The sequence below is a fragment of the Nerophis ophidion genome, linkage group LG20 (genome assembly GCF_033978795.1).
Source record: "Nerophis ophidion isolate RoL-2023_Sa linkage group LG20, RoL_Noph_v1.0, whole genome shotgun sequence".
NCBI classification, from domain to species: Eukaryota; Metazoa; Chordata; class Actinopteri; order Syngnathiformes; family Syngnathidae; genus Nerophis; species Nerophis ophidion.
In genome coordinates, this window is record NC_084630.1 from 10,407,478 (window position 1) to 10,431,855 (window position 24,378).

Below are 24,378 nucleotides of genomic sequence, written 5' to 3' on the forward strand. Positions count from 1 at the left end.
TTCATTTACCATGAATTGATTGACGAGGGGGCTTCACGGTGGCAGAGGGGTTAGTGCGTCTGCCTCACAATACGAAGGTCCTGCAGTCTTGGGTTCAAATCCAGGCTTGGGATCTTTCTGTGTGGAGTTTGCATGTTCTCCCCGTGAATGCGTGGGTTCCCTCCGGGTACTCCGGCTTCCTCCCACTTCCAAAGACATGCACCTGGGGATAGGTTGATTGGCAACACTAAATGGTCCCTAGTGTGTGAATGTGAGTGTGAATGTTGTCTGTCTATCTGTGTTGGCCCTGCGATGAGGTGGCGACTTGTCCAGGGTGTACCCCGCCTTCCGCCCGATTGTAGCTGAGATAGGCGCCAGCGCCCCCCGCGACCCCAAAAGGGAATAAGCGGTAGAAATGGATGGATGATTAACGAGGACCCCGACTTAAACAAGTTGAAAAACTTATTCGGGTGTTACCATTTAGTGGTCAATTGTACGGAATATGTACTGTACTGTGCAATCTACTAATAAAAGTTTCAATCAATCAATCAATCAAAGTTGCACGCATGTCGGTGACATGTTCGTGACGTCACTGGAGTGACAGTGCAGCCTGCGTGTGCGTGCGCATGTGCGCGCGTGTGGGTGTAATGGGGGGGTTGGGGGCGGCTTATGGTGGGAGGAGGTCCTCTCTGCTTTGCCCTTTGCGGGAGATGACTCGCAGCCTCCTCAATCCGCCAACGGAAGCCCGGGGTCGGGGGAGGCAACCTTTTTTGTTTTCCCGCTCCTGAACGGCACCAACTCCCGGTCTCGCTTCCTGTGCCAGAGGTCACGGACCGTGTCGTGTAGTCTGGGGCTTGTGTTCGATCCCCGGTTCCGTTGAGGAGCGCCAACTCACGCCGCTCGGAGGGAACCATATCTGGTCAAAGTATTCGGCGCTGCTGCCGTCACCCGGCCGGACCGTCCGGCTATAAATAGCGCCGGTGGAGGTACGTAAATACACGCAAAAATATTACTACAGCCTGTGAAAGACTTCCTACGACGATATATATTACACGTATTGCACTTGGGACACTCATTTTGGTTAGAAGTAAACATTCTTGCTAGTGGCTAACGTCTCTTCAAAGTGCAAAGCCATAAAAAAACTTTTACAAACCAAAAAAAGAACGTTTAAAGTGATCCTGATACACACGGGAGCCAATGCAGAGATTTTAAAACTGGTGCAATGTGGGCCCGCCTTCTAGTCTTCGTCTTACTTGAGGCAACTTAAAATCATCCATCCATCCATCATCTTCCGCTTATCCGAGGTCGGGTCGCGGGGGCAGCAGCCTAAGCAGGGAAACCCAGACTTCCCTCTCCCCAGCCACTTCGTCTATCTCTTCCCGGCGGATCCCGAGGCGTTCCCAGGCCAGCCGGGAGACATAGTCTTCCCAACGTGTCCTGGGTCTTCCCCGTGGCCTCCTACCGGTTGGACGTGCCCTAAACACCTCCCTAGGGAGGCGTTCAGGTGGCATCCTGACCAGATGCCCGAACCACCTCATCTGGCTCCTCTCGATGTGAAGGAGCAGCGGCTTTACTTTGAGTTCCTCCCGGATGGCAGAGCTTCTCACCCTATCTCTAAGGGAGAGCCCCGCTACACGGCGGAGGAAACTCATTTCGGCCGCTTGTACCCGTGATCTTATCCTTTCGGTCATGACCCAAAGCTCATGACCATAGGTGAGGATGGGAACGATAAATTGGGAGCTTTGCCTTCCAGCTCAGCTCCTTCTTCACCACAACGGATCGGTACAATGTCCGCATTACTGAAGACGCCGCACCGATCCGCCTGTCGATCTCACGATCCACTCTTCCCAACTTAAAATCAATCAATGTTTATTTATATAGCCCCAAATCACAAATGTCTCAAAGGACTGCACAAATCATTACGACTACAACATCCTCGGAAGAACCCACAAAAGGGCAAGGAAAACTCACAGGGAGAATTCACATCCAGTGGGACGCCAGTGACAATGCTGACTTTGAGAAACCTTGGAGAGGACCTCAGATGTGGGCAACACCCCCCCTCTAGGGGACCGAAAGCAATGGATGTCGAGCGGGTCTAACATGATGCTGTGAAAGTTCAATCCATAGTGGCTCCAACACAGCCGCGAGAGTTCAGTTCAAAGCGGATCCAAGACAGCAGCGAGAGTCCCGTCCACAGGAGACCATCTCAAGCGGAGGCGGATCAGCAGCGTAGAGATGTCCACAATCGATACAGGCGAGCGGTCCATCCTGGGTCTCGACTCTGGACAGCCAGTACTTCATCCATGGTCATCGGACCGGACCCCCTCCACAAGGGAGGGGCGGACATAGGAGAAAGAAAAGAAGCGGCAGATCAACTGGTCTAAAAAGGAGGTCTATTTAAAGGCTAGAGTATACAGATGAGTTTTAAGGTGAGACTTAAATGCTTCTACTGAGGTAGCATCTAAAACTGTTACCGGGAGGGCATTCCAGAGTACTGGAGCCCGAACGGAAAACGCTCTATAGCCCGCAGACTTTTTTTGGGCTCTAGGAATCACTAATAAGCCGGAGTCTTTTGAATGCAGATTTCTTGCCGGGACATATGGTACAATACAATCGGCAAGATAGGCTGGAGCTAGACCGTGTAGTATTTTATACGTAAGTAGTAAAACCTTAAAGTCACATCTTAAGTGCACAGGAAGCCAGTGCAGGTGAGCCAGTACAGGCGTAATGTGATCAAACTTTCTTGTTCTTGTCAAAAGTCTAGCAGCCGCATTTTGTACCAACTGTAATCTTTTAATGCTAGACATGGGGAGACCCGAAAATAATACGTTACAGTAATCGAGACGAGACGTAAAAAACGCATGGATAATGATCTCGGCGTCTTTAAAGGCCTACTGAAATGAGATTGTCTTATTTAAACGGGGATAGCAGGTCCATTCTATGTGTCATACTTGATCATTTCGCGATATTGCCATATTTTTGCTGAAAGGATTTAGTAGAGAACATCGACGATAAAGTTCGCAACTTTTGGTCGCTAATAAAAAAGCCTTGCCTTTACCGGAAGTAAAAAAAATAAATAAAAAAATAAATAAAATAATAAAAATACATTTTTTAAAAATGAGAATCGATTCTGAATCGCACAACGTGAGAATCGCGATTCAAATTTTAATCGATTTTTTCACACACCCCTACTAGTTACTATGGTAATCTAATTAGTTACTTTTGTCATCTAATTGGTTACTATGGTCATCTAATTAGTTACCATAGTAATCTACGTCACAGCAGCTCAGACGAGGCACCGAGCCGTGTGGGCGGGAAGCGTTTCCACAGACACGGTAGGAGATTTTCACAACATAGTTCTAAAGCTTAGTGATGTATCAGATTGTAGGTGGGTTGATTTTGTACCCTTCACGTTCATATTTTACTGTTTGTTGCATCTTTGTTACCTTTCACTTGATTGTAAAATGTGTCGATCAAAAGGGGGGTGTGACGTTCATGTTATCAATATTCAGTGTTTTATCCTTCATAGAAAAATAAAAAATTCCATTACGTTTTTTTTAAGGCGGTCTGTCATAACGTTTTTAGCATTCAATCAGACATTATTGTGAGGTTTTGTATGAGTGTTCATAAAAATAGATATACCGGCCCCCGGACACATTGTTTGCTCTAAATGTGGCCCCCGATTCAAAATAATTGCCCTGGGCTGATTTAAAGTGTGTGTAGGTCCCCACTTTGAAAGTGTAATTAATGACATTGCATTATTTAACTTATCAGCATGATAGTGCCTTGCATAATCAGGCTTTCAATCAACAAGTGCAACAGTTGTCTGCTGGCATGTTGGCCATCACTTCTTCTGTGACCTACATTTGCCTGCACCCAGCTACTGGAGATGTTTAACCTTTACCACACGCGCCTGATCACACTTTTCTTCAACCATTAGTCCAGTGGTTCCCGAACTTGTTTCACCAAGTACCACCTCGCAAAACAAATTGGCTCTGCAAGTACACCGTAAGGGCCAACATTGAAACACAGTAGCGCAGTCGGTCTAAGTATTTATTAAAAACAAGGCAGCGGTTTTACAAGTATATTTATAATTTAACGTTACACACGGTTTGAACAGTAACACTGTGATAACGGCTCGAGTCACTTCATTTCAATATTTATTTGGCCGATTCTTGGATGTTCCGCGAGATGGCGCCCGCGTACTACTTGTGTTTAAGAATCACTGTTCTAGGAAGAAGAACATCCTTTGAATAAATGGTAAAAATAATAATAACTACAAAAACTAATCAGAAACTTTGAGGAGATGCCAGGACATGTTCAAATTGTCCAATAGATAAAACGAAAAATAACCTATACTTACCTCCTCAAAGCATTCACAAAGTCTGTACAAACTTAAGGCTAGATTTAATCCGGCCCTGCACATTTTTTAAAGTGGTCCGCCACATCATTTAAGGTGACCCTCTGAGGGTAGCCATAATTACGATGTGGCCCTCAATAAAAAAGGGGTTTGACAAGCCTGCTTTAGAGGGCGTGATTTTTGCATGGTCTCTGAGGACTGCTGTGATATGCTGTTGTGTGCACTAACTAAAGTTTTGTTATTGTCAGTTATCATAAACCTGTGTGAAGTTGCCCCCCCCCCCCCCCCCCCCCACACACACACACATTGTCCAAATCTCCCCAAACTTGTCCCAATCATTTTTGCTGCAAAGATTTTTGTTTGTGCTCTTCGTTTTTTTTTTAAGTTTTTATCGTTATATTAATGTTTTACATTATTAACGTGTATTTACATACTTGCCAACCTTGAGACCTCCAAATTCGAGAGATGGAATGGGGAGATTGAGGTGGGCGGGGTTTGGTGGTAGCGGGGGTGTATATTGTGGCATCCTGGAAGAGTTAGTGCTGCAAGGGATTCTGGGTATTTGTTCTGTTGTGTTTATGTTGTACTACGGTGCAGATGTTCTCCCGAAATGTGTTTGTCATTCTTGGTTGGTGTGGGTTCACAGTGTGGCGCATATTTGTAACAGTGTTAAAGTTGTTAATACGGCCACCCTCAGTGTGACCTGTATGGCTGTTGATCAAGTATGGGTGGCATTCACTTAAGTGTGTGTCAAAGCCGCATATATTATGTGACTGGGCCGGCACGCTGTTTTTATGGAGGAAAAGTGGACGAGACGACAGGTGGTAGAGGACGCTAAAGGCAGTGCCCAAAGGCACGCCCCCAATACTGTAGTCCAAGTGGAAATCCGGAGAAATTTGGAAGAATGGTTGCCCCGGGAGATTGTCAGGAGGGGGTTTGCAGCGGCGGCGGTGATGACCAAGAAGAACGCAGAGTTGGAATATAATTACAACACTTTATGTACATATTTATATAATATTTACATATTTATATAATATTTAACTACAAGCTCCATTCACAGACAGAGTCCCATTGTTTTTATGAGCGGTCGAGCAAGTCAAAAGCCGAAAAAAAAAAAAAAAAAACGTTTTTTATTTTTTTTATTTTAATTTTTTATTTTATTTGTTGCAGCCGTAATTCTTTCGTGGCTGGCCGCCACAAATAAATGAATGTGTGGGAAACCCTGCTGATTATCACTTCACACAAGTCAATAACATCAACAAAACTCACCTTTGTGCATTCATACACAACGTTAAAAGTTTGGTGGACAAAATGAGACAGAAAAAGAAGTGGCATAAAACATGTCTTAGAAAGTCGGAGAAAGTTATACATGTAAACAAACTACGGTGAGTTCAAGGACCACCAAAATTAGTAGGACAAAACGGCGCTCGCCAAATACTCGAATCAGTGAATTTAATAAAAACAGTGTGCTTTATAACAATTAGGGAGGTTTGTGTCATGTTTGTCCTCCTACAGAAACCGTATTAAAACAAAAAAAATATTTTTTTATATATTTTTTCCCCTTCATCTTTTTACATTTTTAATACATTTTTGAAAAAGCTCCAGAGAGCTGCAAGGGCTGCGCTAAAGAGCCACATGCGGTTCTCGAGCTGTGGGTTGCCGACCCCCGCTGTATGTACACTTGTAGGTTTATTTGAGCTCATTTAATTTCCTATGTAGTCTGTGTACTTATTTATATCTGCATGTCTCATGAAACATTATCTGTAATTTTGATAGTAGTAGGTAATATAGACACTTATCATGTGTTGACTTCGTTATATCACTTGAAGGCTTTTAAGTGTAGTATCAGTATATGGTCGATACAACAGAGGTTAGATACACATTTCTTAATATCTGATACTCTTTTGTCGTTTCTTTGTTAGTGTTTACAAACTGAGTAAAAAAGTCCCTGGATACAGGAGGTCTTTTAGGGCAAAAACTGAATGATTTATATTAGAGCCAATAGTAAGAAATAATTTCAAATTTGCAATTGTTATTTTGAAACCACTATTCTGTGTTTTTGTCTGATTATAATTGTCATCAATAAGGTAAATATTCACTGATCTTAAAAATGTGTAGTATCAGATTAAGAATTAGCATGACCAATACTGCACCTGGGCTTGGTATTGGATTGATACTAATTTAATGTATTGAAACAAATCAAATTTTAACAGAAGTGTAGATAGAACCATTTTACAATCAAAAGTAACCAGATAAATTAGCAAGTTGATTAACAGTAGTTTTGTAATATGTTACTGCATATAGCCTATGAAACCCATTTTGAAGTAGTTCTATTGTCATACAGTATATATATATATATATATATATATATATATATATATATATATACACATGTATATACAGTATATCCACATATACTGTATATATACAGTATATGCCAAAAGTTTGGACACACCTCATTTCAATGAGTTTTCATTAATAAGGATGTGTGTCACTTATGACTGTTTAACTGATCTAAAATTCTTTTGTCAACAGTACATTATTTTTTTTTATTGTATTCCAATATAATTGTACCTGTTCCTATTATCATTATTTCATTTACTATTATTAATTCCTTTGTAATTTTTATTATGATATTATTAACCAGCCATCAAAAAACATACAGGCCTGTCAAAGTGTTTTGGTGAATGCTTCTTAACTTGAAGTTTTGTATTGTGCTCTTTTAAGTTACTCTGTGGAACATGTCATTTAGAGGTATTAAATATTTTATTAGCTAGAATCAGTGTTTCCCATACATTTGTTTACATGCGTTTGCCAGCCACAAAAAGATGTGGGGCTATTTGGCTCATAAATGCAATGCACCGCATCTGGTCTGCCAGAGAATAAGAAGATGGAGCAGTGGAAGACTGGTGTTGCCTGATTAGAATAACCTTTGTGAAGTTGTCGCCCGCCTCCACCTTGTCAAAAATCCCCCTAAAGTTGTCCTAATTGTTCTGCTTTGTTTGTGCTGTAAAATGTTTCCTTTGTGCCGTTGTGGTTTTTAAGTTATTCTGAAACCTTTTTTTTTTTTAATAGTGATGTCATTCAGCCCCCTCACCTAGTAAAAATCACCCCAAACGTGTTCCAATCATTTGGGCTGGTTTGTGCTGCAAAAATCTTTTGTGTAACTATTAGAGTTTTTATGTTTTTTGATTCATGACCAGCCCCATAAAACTTTATTTACATACAAACTGTAACAGTTACATATATTTAAAAAAAAAAAATGTTGTAGCACAAACTAATGGGACACGTTTGGGGTGATTTTTTTTTCCCAAGGTGAGGTACAGTTAGAATATAATGAAATATTTTCATGTTTTCATACAAACTGTAATGCTTGTCTCAAAAGGTTTACCGGGATCAAATCCCGTTCTCAGTAGGATTGGTAAGGTTTAAATAATGTTGTTAAAATCAAAGTTTTCCACAAAAACGTTTTTGTGGAAAACATTTTAAAATGTACTCTTTTTTTTGGTACAAAACATGCATGTAATTAAATTTAGGTTTCATTTTTAAAAAGTAGAAAAATAATTTCACATAAATAAAATAAAAAAATTACAGTAGGAGGCTCTAAATAAAATGTTGCTTTGGGCACCAATTAATTATTATTTTTTGGGGTCTCTGACTATTCTGAAAATAAATGAATACAAGTTTAATCAATTAATATGAGTTGGTAGCTAATACACTAATTTGCTTTGTTATCTATAACACAAAGCTAAGATGTGAATGTTTTGTTCTAGCAAAATGTATCAAAGAGGCCATGTGTGCATTGTCAAATCGACTTAGGTCTAAAATCCGAGGCACCTACAATATGTTTTTTAATTGGTTCTCCATGGAATAGATAGTAGACAGACAATATACAGTAGATATTTCCTTTTTGGTCATAAAGTGAGAATCCTGTAAAACTCAGCCTTACATGAGTAGAAACATTTCTGTTGTTAAGTGAAATGTTCCAAATACACACGTCTTTACCATGCTGGAATAAAATGTTCCCAATGCACTTGCGTGTAACTGGAAGTGAAGCTGGTGGGTTGTTGTTTTTTCGCGACAGTGACATCATGCGTTGTGACTGAAGACGTTGAGCAGGATTAGTCCGCTCAACAGTTTTAACAACAAGTTCTCCTGCCTGCTCTGTTTTTTTTTTATTCAATGATTTATTAGCTGCTAAGAGTTTTTTGGCTGCTCTTGTGAGATCTTTACAGCCACGTGTTTTATAGTTGATGGCACTCGTGTTTATTTTTAAGATGAAAACTTTTACAATATGCACCACACAGGGAAGGCGCAGCACTACACTGTCAGAGGATACTAGATCATATGTTCCTGGTTTGGTAGTGGGGCTAGAACACAAACTAACTGCGGTGCATTCAAGTAACTATGAACTGATATAGTAAGTGTTGCGCAAAGATTGAGTATCGCCATTACTTCAGCTGCATCACCTGCGTACTCAGTGCACTCAGAAGCAGAAACTTTATAAATACAGACCCAGCTCTGTTTGCTGTCTGCAGAGCAGGTCAGCTTCTTCCAGCCGACCCGCAGCATTATTTGGATTTCAGCCCACTTCTTCATCTTTGCTTTTGGATGCTTGTCTCGTCATGGCTGCAGCACAGAGAAATATGGACCCCGGTTCGATCCCCAGGATGTGTGAAGGGGGTGAACTACACAGTACCTCAAGGTACTTGGATGATGCAAAAAATGAATATGGAATTTAATCTTATACCATTAAAATAGGAAGCAGCATCAGCATTCATTAAAGGTTACATAAAAAACAGTTTTTCAGTTAATAAAGGTATGTGTTAATAAAGTTTGAGTTGCAGGTTGGATACCCGCTTCCGCCATCCTAGTCACTACTGTTGTGTCCTTGGGCAAGACACTTTACCCACCTGCTCCCAGGGCCACCCACACTGGTTTAAATGTAACTTGTCACTATGTAAAGCGCTTCGAGTCACTAGAGAAAAGCGCTATACAAATAAAATTCCCTTCCCCTCTTCAATTTCCCCGAGCAGGGTTGAGTCAGGAAGGGCATCCGGTGTGGAAAAAAAAAACAAAGTTGCTCTGTTATTAACTCCCCCCGGTGACCTCTGACAGGGAAAAAATAAGAGAGACGTAAAATAAGTTGTGTGGTCATATATAAGTATTACAACTGTAACAGTGTTTTATGAAATAACTGCCTAATATTACAACATATTATTCCTGTATATCAGAGGTTCAGAAAGAACTTGGCTCTCCAAGTACCAACATTAAACTACAGTAGCGTAGTAGATGTACCGGTAAGTATTCATTAAAAACATGGCAGTGGTCGTATTTAACAAGTATATTCAATATTTTTGGCCACGATAACTTTACACACAGTTTGAACACTGACACTGTGTTTGAATAGGAAAATAAAACATTGTACTTTAAAGAAGTGATAAGTTGGCTTACCACTAGATGGAGCCCGCTTTGAGAATCACTGTTGTAGATAAGTATTGTGAAGATGAAGAGTGAACGACAATTGCGTTACAAATTGATTGCAACTGTTTTTTTCTCCATTCACAGGTTTTATTATTTCCCTCCCAGTGAATGTGGGGTTTCTGCAGCCGCTGAGCCAACATATTGTCTTTCTCATTTGAAGGATTTTACTGAGGTGAGATCATTTTTCTATACATAATTAATCAGACATTTTCAGCTTGCTGCGTGGCAGAATTTATACATTGTACCACTAAGTGTACAGTAGTGAAAGGGACGTATGAGGATTTTAATCTACATTAAAAACACGTTCTTGTGGTCCAGATAATATGTATTCGATATGGTTTGGTGGGAATTTAAATCTCAAATATTTAACTCGATTAAAGGTAGATAATTGATGAGCCTTTTGTCTGCTTTTGTGTAGCGCTACACTGTGTCAGGGACATTTAGGAGTGCAGTTGTCTGTGGCTTGATGTCAATATTTGCCTGTACAGTTCTTATTTGACTGATGCATGTTTTTTTGTAGTTAATTGAGTAATTATATTATTCTACATATGATGTTTGTCGGTTACTTATTTGGTTACTTGTTTGTTACCATGAATTGATTAACGCGGACCCCGACTTAAACAAGTTGAAAAACGTATTACCATTTAGTGGTCAATTGCACGGGATATTTACTGTAATGTGCAATCTACTAAAAAAAAAGTCTCAATCAATCAATCAATGTGTTTTTGGACTGTATATTTAAAAAATCTAATAAACAAGTGTTTAAAAAAAAAATACTCACAGACACTTGTAAATGTGTGAGCCTATTCGCTAATGCTAATGGCGCTAGCTTGAATTAGCTTAAATTAAGATAACACGTACAAATATGCATGAAAACATTCCTACAGACATCTCGCATGGGTCGGATTAGCAAGTATGAATTACTTTAGTTATATTGTAAAACTTATAAACGTTGCTTGGAGTGGTGAATGAAGAATACCCTTGAACAGAAACGCTATGGACGAATACTTCGGGTTCAAGGAACGAAGCAGGAAATGTATTTTCCATCCGCAGCACTCGCAGTTAGCGAATTTGTCGATAAGATGGCGTCATAGCACAAACGGTAACACACATTGTCAATGTCTATGTCAGTGTTTTATGAAAACTATTTGCCGAATCCAAAACATTATGGCCGTTAGTGAAGAAAAAATCTTATAAATTAGCCGCACCATTTTATAAGCTGCAGGGTTCAAAACATGGGGAAAAAAATTAGCGGCTTATTGTCTGGAAAATTCGGTAAATGCTTCCACATTGCGGCAACATAGCCACACTGCAAAGAGGCATCCAAAACTGCATGCAAGCTCTACTCCAAAATGCATGAATCTCTTGATTGGACGCTTTGGCATTGTTTAACACAAGTCTTCAATGTTATAACAACATGCATAAGTCAGGACAGAGCAATGATGTTTTGGAACAACAGCACAAGTCTGAAATAACACATGATTAAATGGTGTACACACAGAATATTAGAAGTTACAGTTGCAGTTGTTTTCCCAGGTGTGTTCCATCATGTCGGTGCTGAGGAAGGAGATGGAGAAGTACAGAGACGTCGACGAGGACGAGCTGCTCATGAAGCTCTCTGAAGAAGAGCTGCAGCGGTTAGAAAATGAACTGGAGGAGTTGGACCCCGACGTAAGTTTACTTTGAGCCCGAGTGCTGCTGGTGTCGCTGGTGAATTATGGAGTCATGCGGTCCCTGTTGGAGCACGCTGACTTACCATTAGCAACAGCTACAGGAGAGGTTCTGTTATTATCATAGCGCAAAGTACTTAAGCTGTTGTCTAATGTGCTGTATGTGGGACCATCAGTCATGTTGTTGAGTATGTAGTGTACATTTACAAAGCCTATATTGCTTCCCTTGAAACTCCATAAGTACATGAGTACAGTATTGGGAGAAAAACAATGACACAATCCATGTATTAAGATGTATTTGTTTTCTAAGGCAGAGTTTTGATATGGAAAAAATATATATTTTTCAAAATGTACTTGAATGTAAGACTGAATTTCCTAACAAAATAGTCTGAAACAGTGATGTACGGTAATCTTCACACCAGGTTTTTTTTAATTAATATGCTTTAATCACTGTTAATACAGGCTGCTCAATAAGATGATGACAAGAAAAATAAGGGAGTAATTGATTAAAAAATGGTCTCGTTTTTGTTTTTCGATACAATTCACAAAAACATGTTTGAGTCTTTTTTACTTTCTGCTTTATTTTTAAGAACTGCAAATTATTTTCCACTTGTCCAAATTTAAAGGTATTTGTAGTTTTAAGAGCCATTTACTTATTTTTAGTCATTGACTAATCTTCATTTTAGCATTAATAATAATATGTTTCTGTTCTAGTTTAAAAAAGCTTAAATTGCTAAAATGTATATCCGAATAAGAATTTGTTTTCCTCCACATAGAAAACCTTGTTCAAAGATTCTGCAACATGTCGAGAATGCTTTTAATTCAAGATTTGCAAATTGAATAATGCTTGTTTCCAAAATGAAATACTAAATTAATTCTTAAAAGTCATGCAAATTTCTAAATGCACAAATCTTAATTTAGGATGTATTATTAAGTAAAATTATATGTCTATGTAGTTCGTTAATTTCAATGTTTTTTCTAAAATCTAGTCTTTTTACCTTATATTTTGACAGCTCTTTTTTGCAGTATGTGAAGTACCTTAACTGTCCTCCACAAAAATGTACTTTGTATGATTTCCTCCATTATGTCTGAAAGTCAGTTTTAGAGAATAATTTTATCTTGGATATAAAATTCTCCATATTGGCAGCCACATTAATTAATTGAATAATGCATTCATTTAGTCATTCATTCATTCAGCAGAGTGATAATAATGATGTCACACTTGCATAAAAAAATGGGTTGTAATCATAAATTCATGATGTAAAGATGTCTTTGCAATCATTACTTTGGCAACTTTTTGACTAGCAGACCAGCCAGTAAGCCACGCCCTAAGACCTATAACACAGTTTAATGGACAAATATAAACATTTTTTTTACGTTTTATTATTCAGTCATTTTTTTTCCCTAATGGCAATATCGAGGCACTTTATTGTGTCTTTTCTAAGTTAAGTTTTCTAAGTTAAATGGTTAGCAATACCTCCGCTTGCTTGACAGAAGTTGCTGTTTGTGTTGCTCATTGTGTGTTTGTTGTGCTGTAATTTGGGTGTTGGTACCATTACTGTTGTTAGTGTCTCATGGGAAACAATATTGCAGGCGCAATTGGACTTAACTATGAGTTCAAGTAGAGTTTGTTTGTATGTGCCCTGTGATTGGCTGGCAAGCATGTCAGGATGTACCCGTACCCTGTACCCTGTCAGCTAAAATAGGCTCAAGTTTACTTGCGGTCATAATGACAACATTTTGTATAGAAAACAGATGAATGGATGTTTCCTTCAAATGCTGCATCAATTAGTCGATATTGTCGACAAGAATTTATATTTGTTGCCGACAAATGTATTTGTTGATAATAGTCATTGAAAACGGACATGAGCGTGCAGGCAACAAACATGAAGAGAAAAATGGCTGTGTAAACTTCAACAACACCGCAAACGAAAATATTGAAAGTGTGAAAACATTTCACCCTAAACATGTAAAAAACATGAATAAGCTTGCTAAGTGTGTGAAAATTAACTTTAACTGTCATCGTAGTCAAAATGTGCCAGCTAAACTTTGCCTACCTACTTTTTTGCACGTTTTAGAATCAATAAGATTAACGTTGCATGGATGATAATAATTTGTGTGGCTTACTTGTGTTTAAATTTTATTCCTTATGGTATTTATATTATTTTTGCTGTTAAAAAAATGACAGGTACAATTGATGCCTTTCTACAGCTTGCTTTTAAATGGATAATAGTTTAATTGGCGTTTTTATTTTTGTAGCAGCTTAATGAGCAGCACAAATCATAAATCAATATTTCTGAACAAAGTAGTCACTTTATTGACTATGTCAAATCAAATCCAATCAGCTTTATAAAGCACATTTAAAATTTACCACAGGGGTAGCCAAAGTGCTGTACAATAGGCAGTTTAAAATATAACACAAGGAAAACGAGCAAAAACAACACAACACAAACAGAGCACGATAAAAAAAAAAAATAAATAAATAAAACATAGAAACAGGTTCACAGCTGGTGCATAATGGGATGCCATCGCAGGATGGAGGTCACAGAATGTTAAAGGCCATGGAATGAAATTGTGTTTTTAAGAGTGATTTAAAAACAATCTGAATTTAAAATCCCATGGCTAAATAAGAGCCACTCTTTAGGTGTACACTATCTGATTAGTCAAGGAATCGTTAATAAAGTGCTTGATTAGTTAACAATTAAAAATAGTGAATAGTCCCAGCCATATTTCTTACTGGAGCGGCTGAACAATTGTTTGGGGACTCTGCTCTCACTATTGTCTTCAAGTACGAGTTGTAAATCCTACTCTGTTGTTTGCTAACTTGCCCAACCTGTCACATACTTTTTTTCTAGTTGGCCTTTGTTCCGTACGGCTCCATCTTTCCTGGTTATCAGTGTGTGTGAGTGACAGGAAGAAAAGCGCCCTTTCACATCGGGTCTTGCATGTTCTTGTCTTTCCTTATTTTCTGTATTTGTGTCCTGTCCTGGTTTGGAGGATTTTTTAGACTTTGGGAACTAGGGCTGTGCGATATAGCTATATATTCGATATATATATTGCGGGTTTGTCTCTGTGCGATATAGAAAATGACTATCGTGATATTCGAGAGAAAGAGGGTGCGAATCTGGTAACAAATGGAGGAACAATTAATTCCGAAGAAAAACAGCACGGGATCCATCGTATGGCAGTGGTTAGGCTTCAAGCGGGAATATGTTGAGTATTTATGTGGCAAAAACGTTGCTACAAAAAGTAGCAGCACTGCTAATGTAGCATCATTTGAAAAGTCACCCGCTAGGGAATTAGGAGTGCTTGAAACTCCAGATGTCATCATCTCCGTTTGGTGCCACACCAACAAAATGCCGAAGCAACTATTTCTAGATCAACACCGTATGGAAAAAAAAAAATCCACAACAGAAGGAATTATTGTCCGCAGTAACCTACCACATAGCGAAAGACATACAGTATTTGATTTCCTATTATGCAGCTCATTTTTATTTGACAGTTATTGAAATATATTGCCTGCGATGAGGTGGCGACTTGTCCAGGGTGTACCCCGCCTTCCGCCCGATTGTAGCTGAGATAGGCGCCAGTGCCCCCCGCGACCCCAAAAGGGAATAAGCGGTAGAAAATGGATGGATGGATGAAATATCTTGTGTGACATCATGCACAAAAGTGCGCTTGATTTGTTTTTAACTATTGTAGTGGCATTCTGTACAAAAAGTGCCCCTTAATTTAGTGTTGTTTTCACAAGTCATCTTGCTGACATCATTCACAAAAGTGCACTTATAGCTTGTTTTCTCTGACAATCTTGCACTTTCTGTTATGGAAATGACATGAATGTTTGTGCCACTGCTTAATAACTGTTAAATAAATACAGTTTTGGTAAATGTACTTAGTTGTGATTTCCGTCTCTGCATGAAAGTTAAAAAAATGAGCATATATTAATGCAGTATGAACAAGAATGTTTTAATGTAGACACATAGAATCATCATATCGGTGTGATTATATGCATCAAGTATTTATTCAAGGTTAAGGCAAAAAATCGAGATATATATTGTGTATCGTGAAATGGCCTAAAAATATCGAAATATTAATAAAAGGCCATATCGCCCAGCCCGACTGGGAATCATCCTCTTTCAGTCTGTTATCTCGCAAAAATGTGATAAGCAGCTCAACTATCCCAAATGTTGTCATTTTTGCAACGGTGTCGCCCATACAAATGTACTACAAATAGTACAGTACCTTTCTGCCAGTAAGTCCTCTCCATATGTCGTACCGTCAGTGATATATCATCATGGGTCAGTGGTATGACAGCAGCTGTGATCGTCACCTTAAAGCCAAAAGGGAACAAGGGGGATGACTGGAAGGGTCACATTTGTTTTGTTACTTGTGTGTATGTGCATGTGTCACAGAGACTAATGCCAGTTATGGCTGCCTCAGATGGACTTCATGACGCAAACAAGGAGAGTCAGTGTGCGTACGTACCTTGTTTACGCATCTTTACGAGGTTAACCAATTACAGAACAGTAAAGTGGCTCTCTAGTTTAAAAAACACTATAACATTTCCAGCAGGGCTTCTCACATCCCTGCCAGGAAGACACTGACGCATTGTTTAGACTCAATCTATGGAGAGGCAGATTTAGTTTTCTGTCTTTATATTTATGTGCTTTTTAAAACAAATTTTGGAGTGTTAATCATGAATAACAGGTTATTATTTGCTTGCATGAATAAAATGTGCTTAAGAAAATACCCCAATATTTGCAACAATCACAATTTTGCAGTCTGCATGTCATACAGATTTTTTTTTTAAATGTCTTATTGATTTGCTTAAAACCTGGTGACGGTAAGTATAGTAGGAATTAAGTGGAGATTTTGAAAGTCTGCAATAATATAGAAAACTAGAACATTCCCACAGAAATGTTAAAGGGTTGTCTATGTGTGCCCTGATTAGGCCTGGGGTCGGTTGAAACAGGCATAGTTTTAAAATGGTGCCAAGTATTCTAATCCATGATTTTTGGGTTTAAACATTTGAAATTAGCTAAAAAGCTGGTATTAAATGTTGGCATGCAATCCTTAGAAGAGACATTAGCATACTTCCTAGATTGCGCCAAGTATCCGAATACTCAATCAATAGCACCAACTTTTTTATCTCATAATTTCAATTTATCTCATAATCATGATTTTTATGTACTAATTTCGACTTTATGCTTAGAAAATTCAATTATTTGTCATTTTATTATGACCTTATATCTAATTATTTTGACTACATAACTCATATTGTTTACTTTCTAACTAATAAAATAAACATTTTATCTCACAATCATATTTCTTGCATACCTCATAATTTTGACCTTTTATCTAATTGTATTTTATATCTCAATTTCTACTTTTTAACTCATAATTTCTACTTTTTATTTAATAATTTAAACATTTATCTGGTAATCATAATTTGTTTCCACATAATCACGACTTGACATCTCATAATTTTACTTTTTCTCCCATAATTATTATTTTGGATTTTATAATTTTGACTTTTTAACTAGTAATTTCACTTTTTAATCAAATATTTATAACTTTTTTATTTCATATTTTTGTTTTTTTATCTCATAATTTTAACGTTGTTAGCTAGAATAAAACATTGGTATGCTAATAAAAGCGTGCTAATATACGTTAGCATACTTTCAAGATGGCGCCAAGTATTCAAATTCATGATTTTTTGGTTCAAACTCACAAAACTTGCTAAAATGCTAGCAAAAAATGTTAGCATCTTAATGTTCTCACAAGTATGCTAACAGTTAACGTGAATGAGACTCCAATAAAAGCATAGTTACCATGATCTAGCTCGCGTACTTGTTGCCTCTGTTTGCTCGAGAGCCACATCGTTGACGGCTGTCTACTTTGCTTCTAATCATATTTGAATGATCACAATCTAAAAACTGTTAGTACCAAACCAGTTTTAGTTTTAGAGTATTTATTAGTACCCAGCGAGAAGGTATATTTATGTTGTGAGAGATGAAAACAGAGATCACAACACTGGAAGCATATTACCCGAGGGATGATGGCTCCAAATGGGATACTCTGAGTTATTTGCAAGCATGTTATAGAATTGTGCATTACATAATGATAATAATGTTAGTAATTTTATCAAAAATAAAAACTAAAAATAATGTGGTACATTTCATGGGACATGTATGTGTCAAAAAGACAGCCAAAAGCGGTTGATATGAGAATACATCTAAAGGTAAATTATAGGGTAGAAATGCACCCAATTGCAGGAAATCTTGATTTTCAGGGCAAGGTTTCCCATAGTCATTCACATTGACATCCCAATGGGTTGTGAGTTTTTCCTTGCCCTTATGTGGGCTCTGAACCGAGGATGTCGTTGTGACTTGTGCAGCCTTTTGAGACACTTGTGATTTAGGGCTGTATAAACAAACATTGATTGATTGATGGAACATTTTCTTTCAAGGCTCGCATGGCAGCACTTTGTGCGGATTTCCCTCTTTTTTTACATAAGTTTTCCTTTTTTTCTTCCTTCAAAGGGTGCTCACATGCCTGTAATTAAGGTTTTTCATTGTGTTTTAAAAAACATACAATAATGTGTTCTTTAGTGCAGTGGTTCTTAAACTTATTTAACCAATTGTCACTTGAGAAAAAAATTGTCTCTCTAAGTATTGCTATAATGACCAACATGAAAATACAGTAGTAGGCCTAAGTATACATTAAAAACAAGGCAGAGGTTTTATTTAACAAGTACATTTAATATTTTTGGCCACTGTAACATTACACACAGTTTGAACAGTAACACGTTTCTTGAATATAGGAAAATACAACTTTAATCAAGTGATTCTTTGACACACCACGAGATAAAGCCTGCGTACCACAATTTGAGAATTACTGCTTTAGTGCATGTGAAAATACCAAGTGTGTGTATGGGGCGGTAACATGACGTAACAATGGGCCTAGAATGTGATGCCTAATTGCGGGGGTTACATCGCAGACCCCCTGTGGTCGATCAATTTCCACAAAGTCGGGACGTTATTTAGTTTTTGTTTTTTATGATTCCGTGCATTTAAGTCTTTTTCATCCCTCCACACAAACTTATATATAATTCCTGTGCTCTTCAACTCTTTTTACACCCTTATACATACTTAATTTTAACATGAAAACTTAAACGGGTACTTAAATCTCAATATAGTTAATGGTACTTTTAAGTACGCAATGCACTGAAACCGTAATAAGTTAACCAAAGGAGAAGACTTTAAGCTTGTTTTTTTTTGGAGGAAGTAGGTGCCACTGGACGCTGACTTTCTGCCACTGAGCCGGCCAATGGCTGCTATGTGAATATTTAGCAGATGAGGTACTGGGGTGCCATGAGTGAGTGCAAGCAGAGTGAGAAGTTACAGTAGGACAGGAGGCGAGAGGAAGACTAAGCCTCCCACGGTTAAAAATAACACAGTGCTGTCTGCAGCTGATGTAACTGCCATATTAGAAGCTTTGGCCGTTTCACAGTGATACACACCTCACCTCCACGCTAAATACTGCTGCTTGAAATAATAAATATTGAATGAATGTATGAATATGTTGGAAGAGACCGTGTGCAGTATATTGTTTGTGTCCTCATACTTTAGGCAGATCCCCGAGAGAGGTCGGACGCAGATGGAAAAGGGTGAGGGAGTTTTGCGAAGAGAGAGAGAGAGAGAGACCTCACAGTGCTGAGAGCGTAGATAAGATATGAAGCTATAAAGAGTGCTTCCAAGGGCTTGATTTTAAATGTGACTTTAGGTTAAAAATAACAGGGATCTGCAAGGTTCTGGAGAGTTTCCCAGGACAAATAAATACTGTATGGTTTACTAGGGCTGTCAAAGTTAACGCGATACTATAGCATTAACTATTAGTTAGTTTAATGGCGCTAAATTCTTTAACGCTCCTTACTGACCCTCGGTCCATTCCGTAGCATGGGAAAATGTAATGCCGTTCGGTTACTGTTGAGCCCAAAACGGAAAAATAGTGTTAAAAAATGCAAAAAGAAAAGGGTACATTATGGAAATCCCAGATCTCAAGCCACGGCAAGTCGTTCTATCGACAATTTTATCTCCGATCGCCGTGACATGTCGTCATTGGAGCGAACCCCTGCTGACGCGCCTTGCCACTTGCAGAGACGACGAGTTTCACTTCCGTTTTGGATTACAGTTGGGTGCATTGAAAACATAAAATGTAGATTGGTACACTAACTGCTTTCGTAAGATGAAATAAAAGCTCAGCAGAAAGGAAAAACAGAGTCAGGAAGTCTTTAATATTGTTTATTCTTGTCACAACGTCAAAAAAATATCAAGACGCCTCTTCTCAAACCAATCACATACTTCCGTTCTAACCACAATAACAAATAAAAAATCATCTTACAATACGATCATGCTTTGTCAAAGTTGTTTTGTAATGCATTCTCTGATATTTCTACCTAAATAAAGTTTTTTGGGCAGATTGAAATTAAGTCTATATCATTTTGTGACCTGTTCTGATTGATAGTCCACAATTACAGAATGTTACACAGTATGAATATTACATTTTGTTTACTAGAAAAGGTTTAAACAATGTCATGAAGAGATATCTGTACCATTAACTTGTGCAACCTGTTTTGTGCAGAATATCAGAAGCATTTATTCAGGCAGAAATATCAAAGATTACATTAACAAACATCTTTGACTATGATCGTAGCAATCCACATTTTGTGTTATTAATGCATGAACTGGTATCTAAACATGGTTTAGCTCTTCTCCTCTATATGCAAGTGCTCTTACAGCAGGAATACGCATTTTGCTTTCCTACAAAATACAAAATCTGGCAAGACACCAACATACTGCAGGTATTTTTTTTAATCTTGTCATTAAAAGTGTGTTTAATATTTATTATATTATATGGTACTTTCAAAATTTTGCCTTTTTCATGTAGGTCTTGATTTCAGATTTCTGCATTTAAATGCCTTGCTTAAGTTTGCATAAGAGAAAATTCCCAATGACCAAAAGTCACCGTTTGTAACGATGTAAATTCCTGTTATTGTCTAGAATGCACTGTTGCCTGCTGGGATGCGTCAGAAGGATCAGACTAAGAAATTACCCACTGGACAGTTTCAAAGAGGCAACCTGCTGGCTCATCTGGAGAAACAAGCCAACGAACATCAAGACAGAGAAGACCTGGTGCCTTTCACAGGAGAGAAGAGAGGTAACACTCCAAAATTGTTGTCTGTTAGGTTTACTGTTCAACAAGGTAGCTTTGACTGTATCTTTATGTACTTTTTAAAACCAACGGTCTGCGTAACAAAATGCTCATGATTACAAGTCATTTCTTAAATCACAGTAGATTGGGGAAGTTTCCAGAAGACAATACCTCAGCAGGCACTGTGCGGCCTGTTGCAGTGTGATGCATACTGACAGATGCTCAGGCAGACAGACCTCAAGGGAAACTTGAGAAGGTTTTCTTGATGTCAGTCCTATCATGAGGTCCAGAGCTGACACTCTAGCCTGATAACACTGCAGTCAGTCCTTGTAGAACTACTTTATTGACCTTGTCACCTAATAATCCGTTATTGATTAGATTAGATTAGATTAGATAGTACTTTATTTATTCCGTCAGGAGAGTTCCTTCAGGAAAATTAAAATGTTCAGCACAATCCCATTCAAGATCAGACAAACATTACAGGGAGACGGAACAGGATCGCTGACGTGTCTGACGGCTTTCAGCGCCCCTTATAAAAAAAGGTGAGATACAGGTAAACAAGGGAGGGGGGGAATGGGAGAGAAAAAATAAAAAATTAAAATAAAATAAAAAAATCAGTCTTAGCCTGGGCCCTGGAGAGGGGGTGCAGACTGAGGCCAAGGGAAAAAAACAACTCATAGCCATAGTACACATCCCTCTTACATGTGTGTAAGAGGGAAACATCAAAGAACACAGAGGACGTTAAAGACATTAAAGCAGCAGATACAACCAGACACTTCTACATACAGCTATGAATAAAAAGTAAAAGAAACATATCCACTGTGGTGGCCTCTGCGGTGTTCCACGCCATCGTCCGCTGGGGTGGAGGGAGCATGGCCAGAGACAGGAGCAGACCCAACAAAGCAACCAAGACAGCCGACTCCACTCTCGGCCAGTGTCCAGTCCGAATGGATGAGCAAGGATACGTCCAAGGTGACTGAGGTGTCCGACACCTGCTCACCCAGCCAAGACACCGCGAAGCCTGTTCGTCCCAGCGCTCAGTGCTAGCTTCGCAGCCCTGTCCCCTCAGCCGCATCTCCTCCAGTCCCTCCAAACCGACTCCGGTGTGGCAGACACCCAGCAGCTGTTCTCCATGGCCAAAAGGCTCCCGGGAGGTAGATCCCGAAGTCCACATAAAAGCACCACAGAGGTCACGAAAGTGCCACCCCTTGTCACACAGTCACAAAGGGTCCCAGACCAAAAGGCAAAAAAAATATAATAACACATGAAAACAAGAGGGAAACACAAAAGGATGACACAAGAGCACAGAGCTCCTGCCAACAGCAGCCACTACAGCAGCGCCATCAGACTGCAGTGTAAACGTGCACAGGCTCCAATTTGGCCCCAATGTTACCTCAACGTCACTTGCATGCGCAGTTCGATAAAGTGAAAACAGAGGAAGTTGACTGTATTCCGTAAATGAACAAGGAAGTTGCTACTATTACAAAATAAAAACAAGTTGCCACCATAGATATGGTCGCCAAACCTTACAAATGAGCGTTTCGTTTACATTAAAATAAATAAGTAATAGTAAGTATGAACGCATATGTAGTGTAATATATTTCGGAGGGTTCTAATCTTTTTATGGCTGTTAAGTAGAGGCAACACGGACATCAGCATGGATCTACGTTAGCGTTATTTTTCCATTTCACTTAAGTAAACAACTTACAAAAACGCCACAGCGTCAATGCAGGTCCTCCTTTGGAATCGAAAATGTATATTCTTATATTACTTATAGCCTATTATTTGCCACTATTTACTAGTGATGCACCGAAAATTCAGCCATCGAAAGAAGACTCCTTACCAAAGCCGGATGCTGTGATGAAGTATCCACTTCCGCTGGCGGGCTGCGTCTTTCCCCGCGCACACGAATGACTTAGCTGATGAAAAAGTCACATACGGGTCACATTCAGGTCGCTTTGCGTTTGGACTGAAGTCACATTAGAAGAGATCAGATTCCAATCGATTTGGACTACCACCTGATGTGGCCTGAATCTAATGCGAAAAGATCAGATTTGAAGCACTTTGGAGCGTTAAGACTGGCAAAAAAATTCTGATCTGTCGCACTTTAGGGCAAAAAAAAATCAGATCCGGTTTTCAATGTAAACGGAGCCAATGGCGTGGCATTAATTTTTCGTGCAATTTTTTTCCCAAAATTTACTCCATTATCGTACGGTCAAACACTGCGCTTAGCAAACTAGTCCATTTTCCAGAGTATGATTCTACGGAATCAGGGGTCCAAACAAAGAATCCCCATTTTGGTAATTCAGTCTTTGTGAAGAATGGATATTGCTCTCTGCATAGGGCCCCATTATCTGTTTTTGCCCGGAGAAGCTCATGTAAAATGTAAATTAATGTATGGCCAGCCACATCATTTGAAATTTTTCTGCAAACACATTCCTAGACCTTTCCCACTCTGTCATTGATAAGAATACATTGGCAAATTTCTACAATCATTGCTATTGTATCCCGTGGTGCACAGTGTCAGAGTCAGATGTTAAAGGTAAAAGTGGTATTAAATCTTATTTGGTCACGTATATGTATTTCACATTGGTTTCTGCAATGTGTCATGCCTGTGAATCAGGTTTTATGTTTGATCATGTTTGTTTTGTTTTTTGGACTCTCGTTTCCCGTTTTGCACTTCTTGGTTTTGTTTGTTTCCATGCCAACCTATTAGTTTCCACCTTGCCCTCAAGTCACACCCCGGTCCTCAGCTCTCACACCTGTTTCCAATAATCACAGCTGCTATTTAAGTCATTTGCTTTCTGTTTCTCGGCCTGGCAACTTTGTACCTACCTACCGGACTTTGTATCAAACCCTCATGACCACGCACCTAACTTCCCTTGCCAACCTTCATGCCTTGCCACGCTTACTATTGTTTTGACCACGCCACAGTGAAAATAAATCAAACATGTACTTACACTCACGTCTCGCTCGTGCAAATCATCCTCTGCGTCAAAGAAGCAAAAATAAATCCAAGTCAAAGTCCTGACACAATGAAAACTTCACCTATTCTAGATAAAATCTGGTTTATTTCCATATTTTTGATTGTCAGGAATGCATTAATTGAATATTTTTTATTTCTCATAGAAAAAAGTATCTGTATTTTATGATGATTTCCACTTTTTTGTTTGAAAAGTCAGTGTTTCCTTCTGAGTTATATGAAGTGTTTTATCCCTCTCAGAACTAAAAATACTACAAACACCCCATCTTATATCATAGACAAACAAATAGGATGCTCTTCTTTTTCTCCCCAGTGTTGTTTGCTTAGGTCTGAGCTATACTTGGTGCTTCTAATTCTTTTGTCTAATTTTCCATACATATTTTTAGTATGGAACAATGAGCCTAAAAATGCTGGGCCTCCATTTCTATTTTGTGTATTTTTCTGCTTAATCAAAGCCCTGTTTCTGTTCTCACCGTAGAAATGTAATATAGTTCCTTTAGATAGCTGAATTCAGCTGTGCATGTTTTATAAACAGCTTTTATTTGTTTTTTTTCAAGCTGCAACATCTCCCATGAAGTCTTCTGGCCTGCCGCGCTCTTTGTAATCACTGTACTATTCTATTTACCTTCAGTTGTTGTCACTGTTTTCCAACAATTTTTATGGAATTGATTCCGCCCGAATGCAGCTGA

At 38.8% G+C, this 24,378-nt stretch overlaps 1 protein-coding gene across 2 annotated transcripts in view; it reads left to right on the forward strand.

Annotated features, from left to right (window-relative positions):
- The first annotated feature begins 633 nt into the window (after nt 1–633).
- Nucleotides 634–24,378, forward strand: part of tmod1 (tropomodulin 1) — a 60,422-nt gene continuing 36,677 nt past the window's right edge. Inside the window, exons 1-4 of one of the 2 annotated variants that reach the window (XM_061880429.1) lie at nt 634–965; nt 9,908–9,995; nt 11,360–11,494; nt 20,556–20,712. In XM_061880429.1, coding sequence (XP_061736413.1) covers nt 11,372–11,494; nt 20,556–20,712 — 280 coding nt within the window. In that variant the 5' untranslated portion in view covers nt 634–965; nt 9,908–9,995; nt 11,360–11,371. The remainder of the gene's footprint in view (nt 966–9,907; nt 9,996–11,359; nt 11,495–20,555; nt 20,713–24,378) is intronic. The other variant, XM_061880430.1, reaches the window with a different exon arrangement.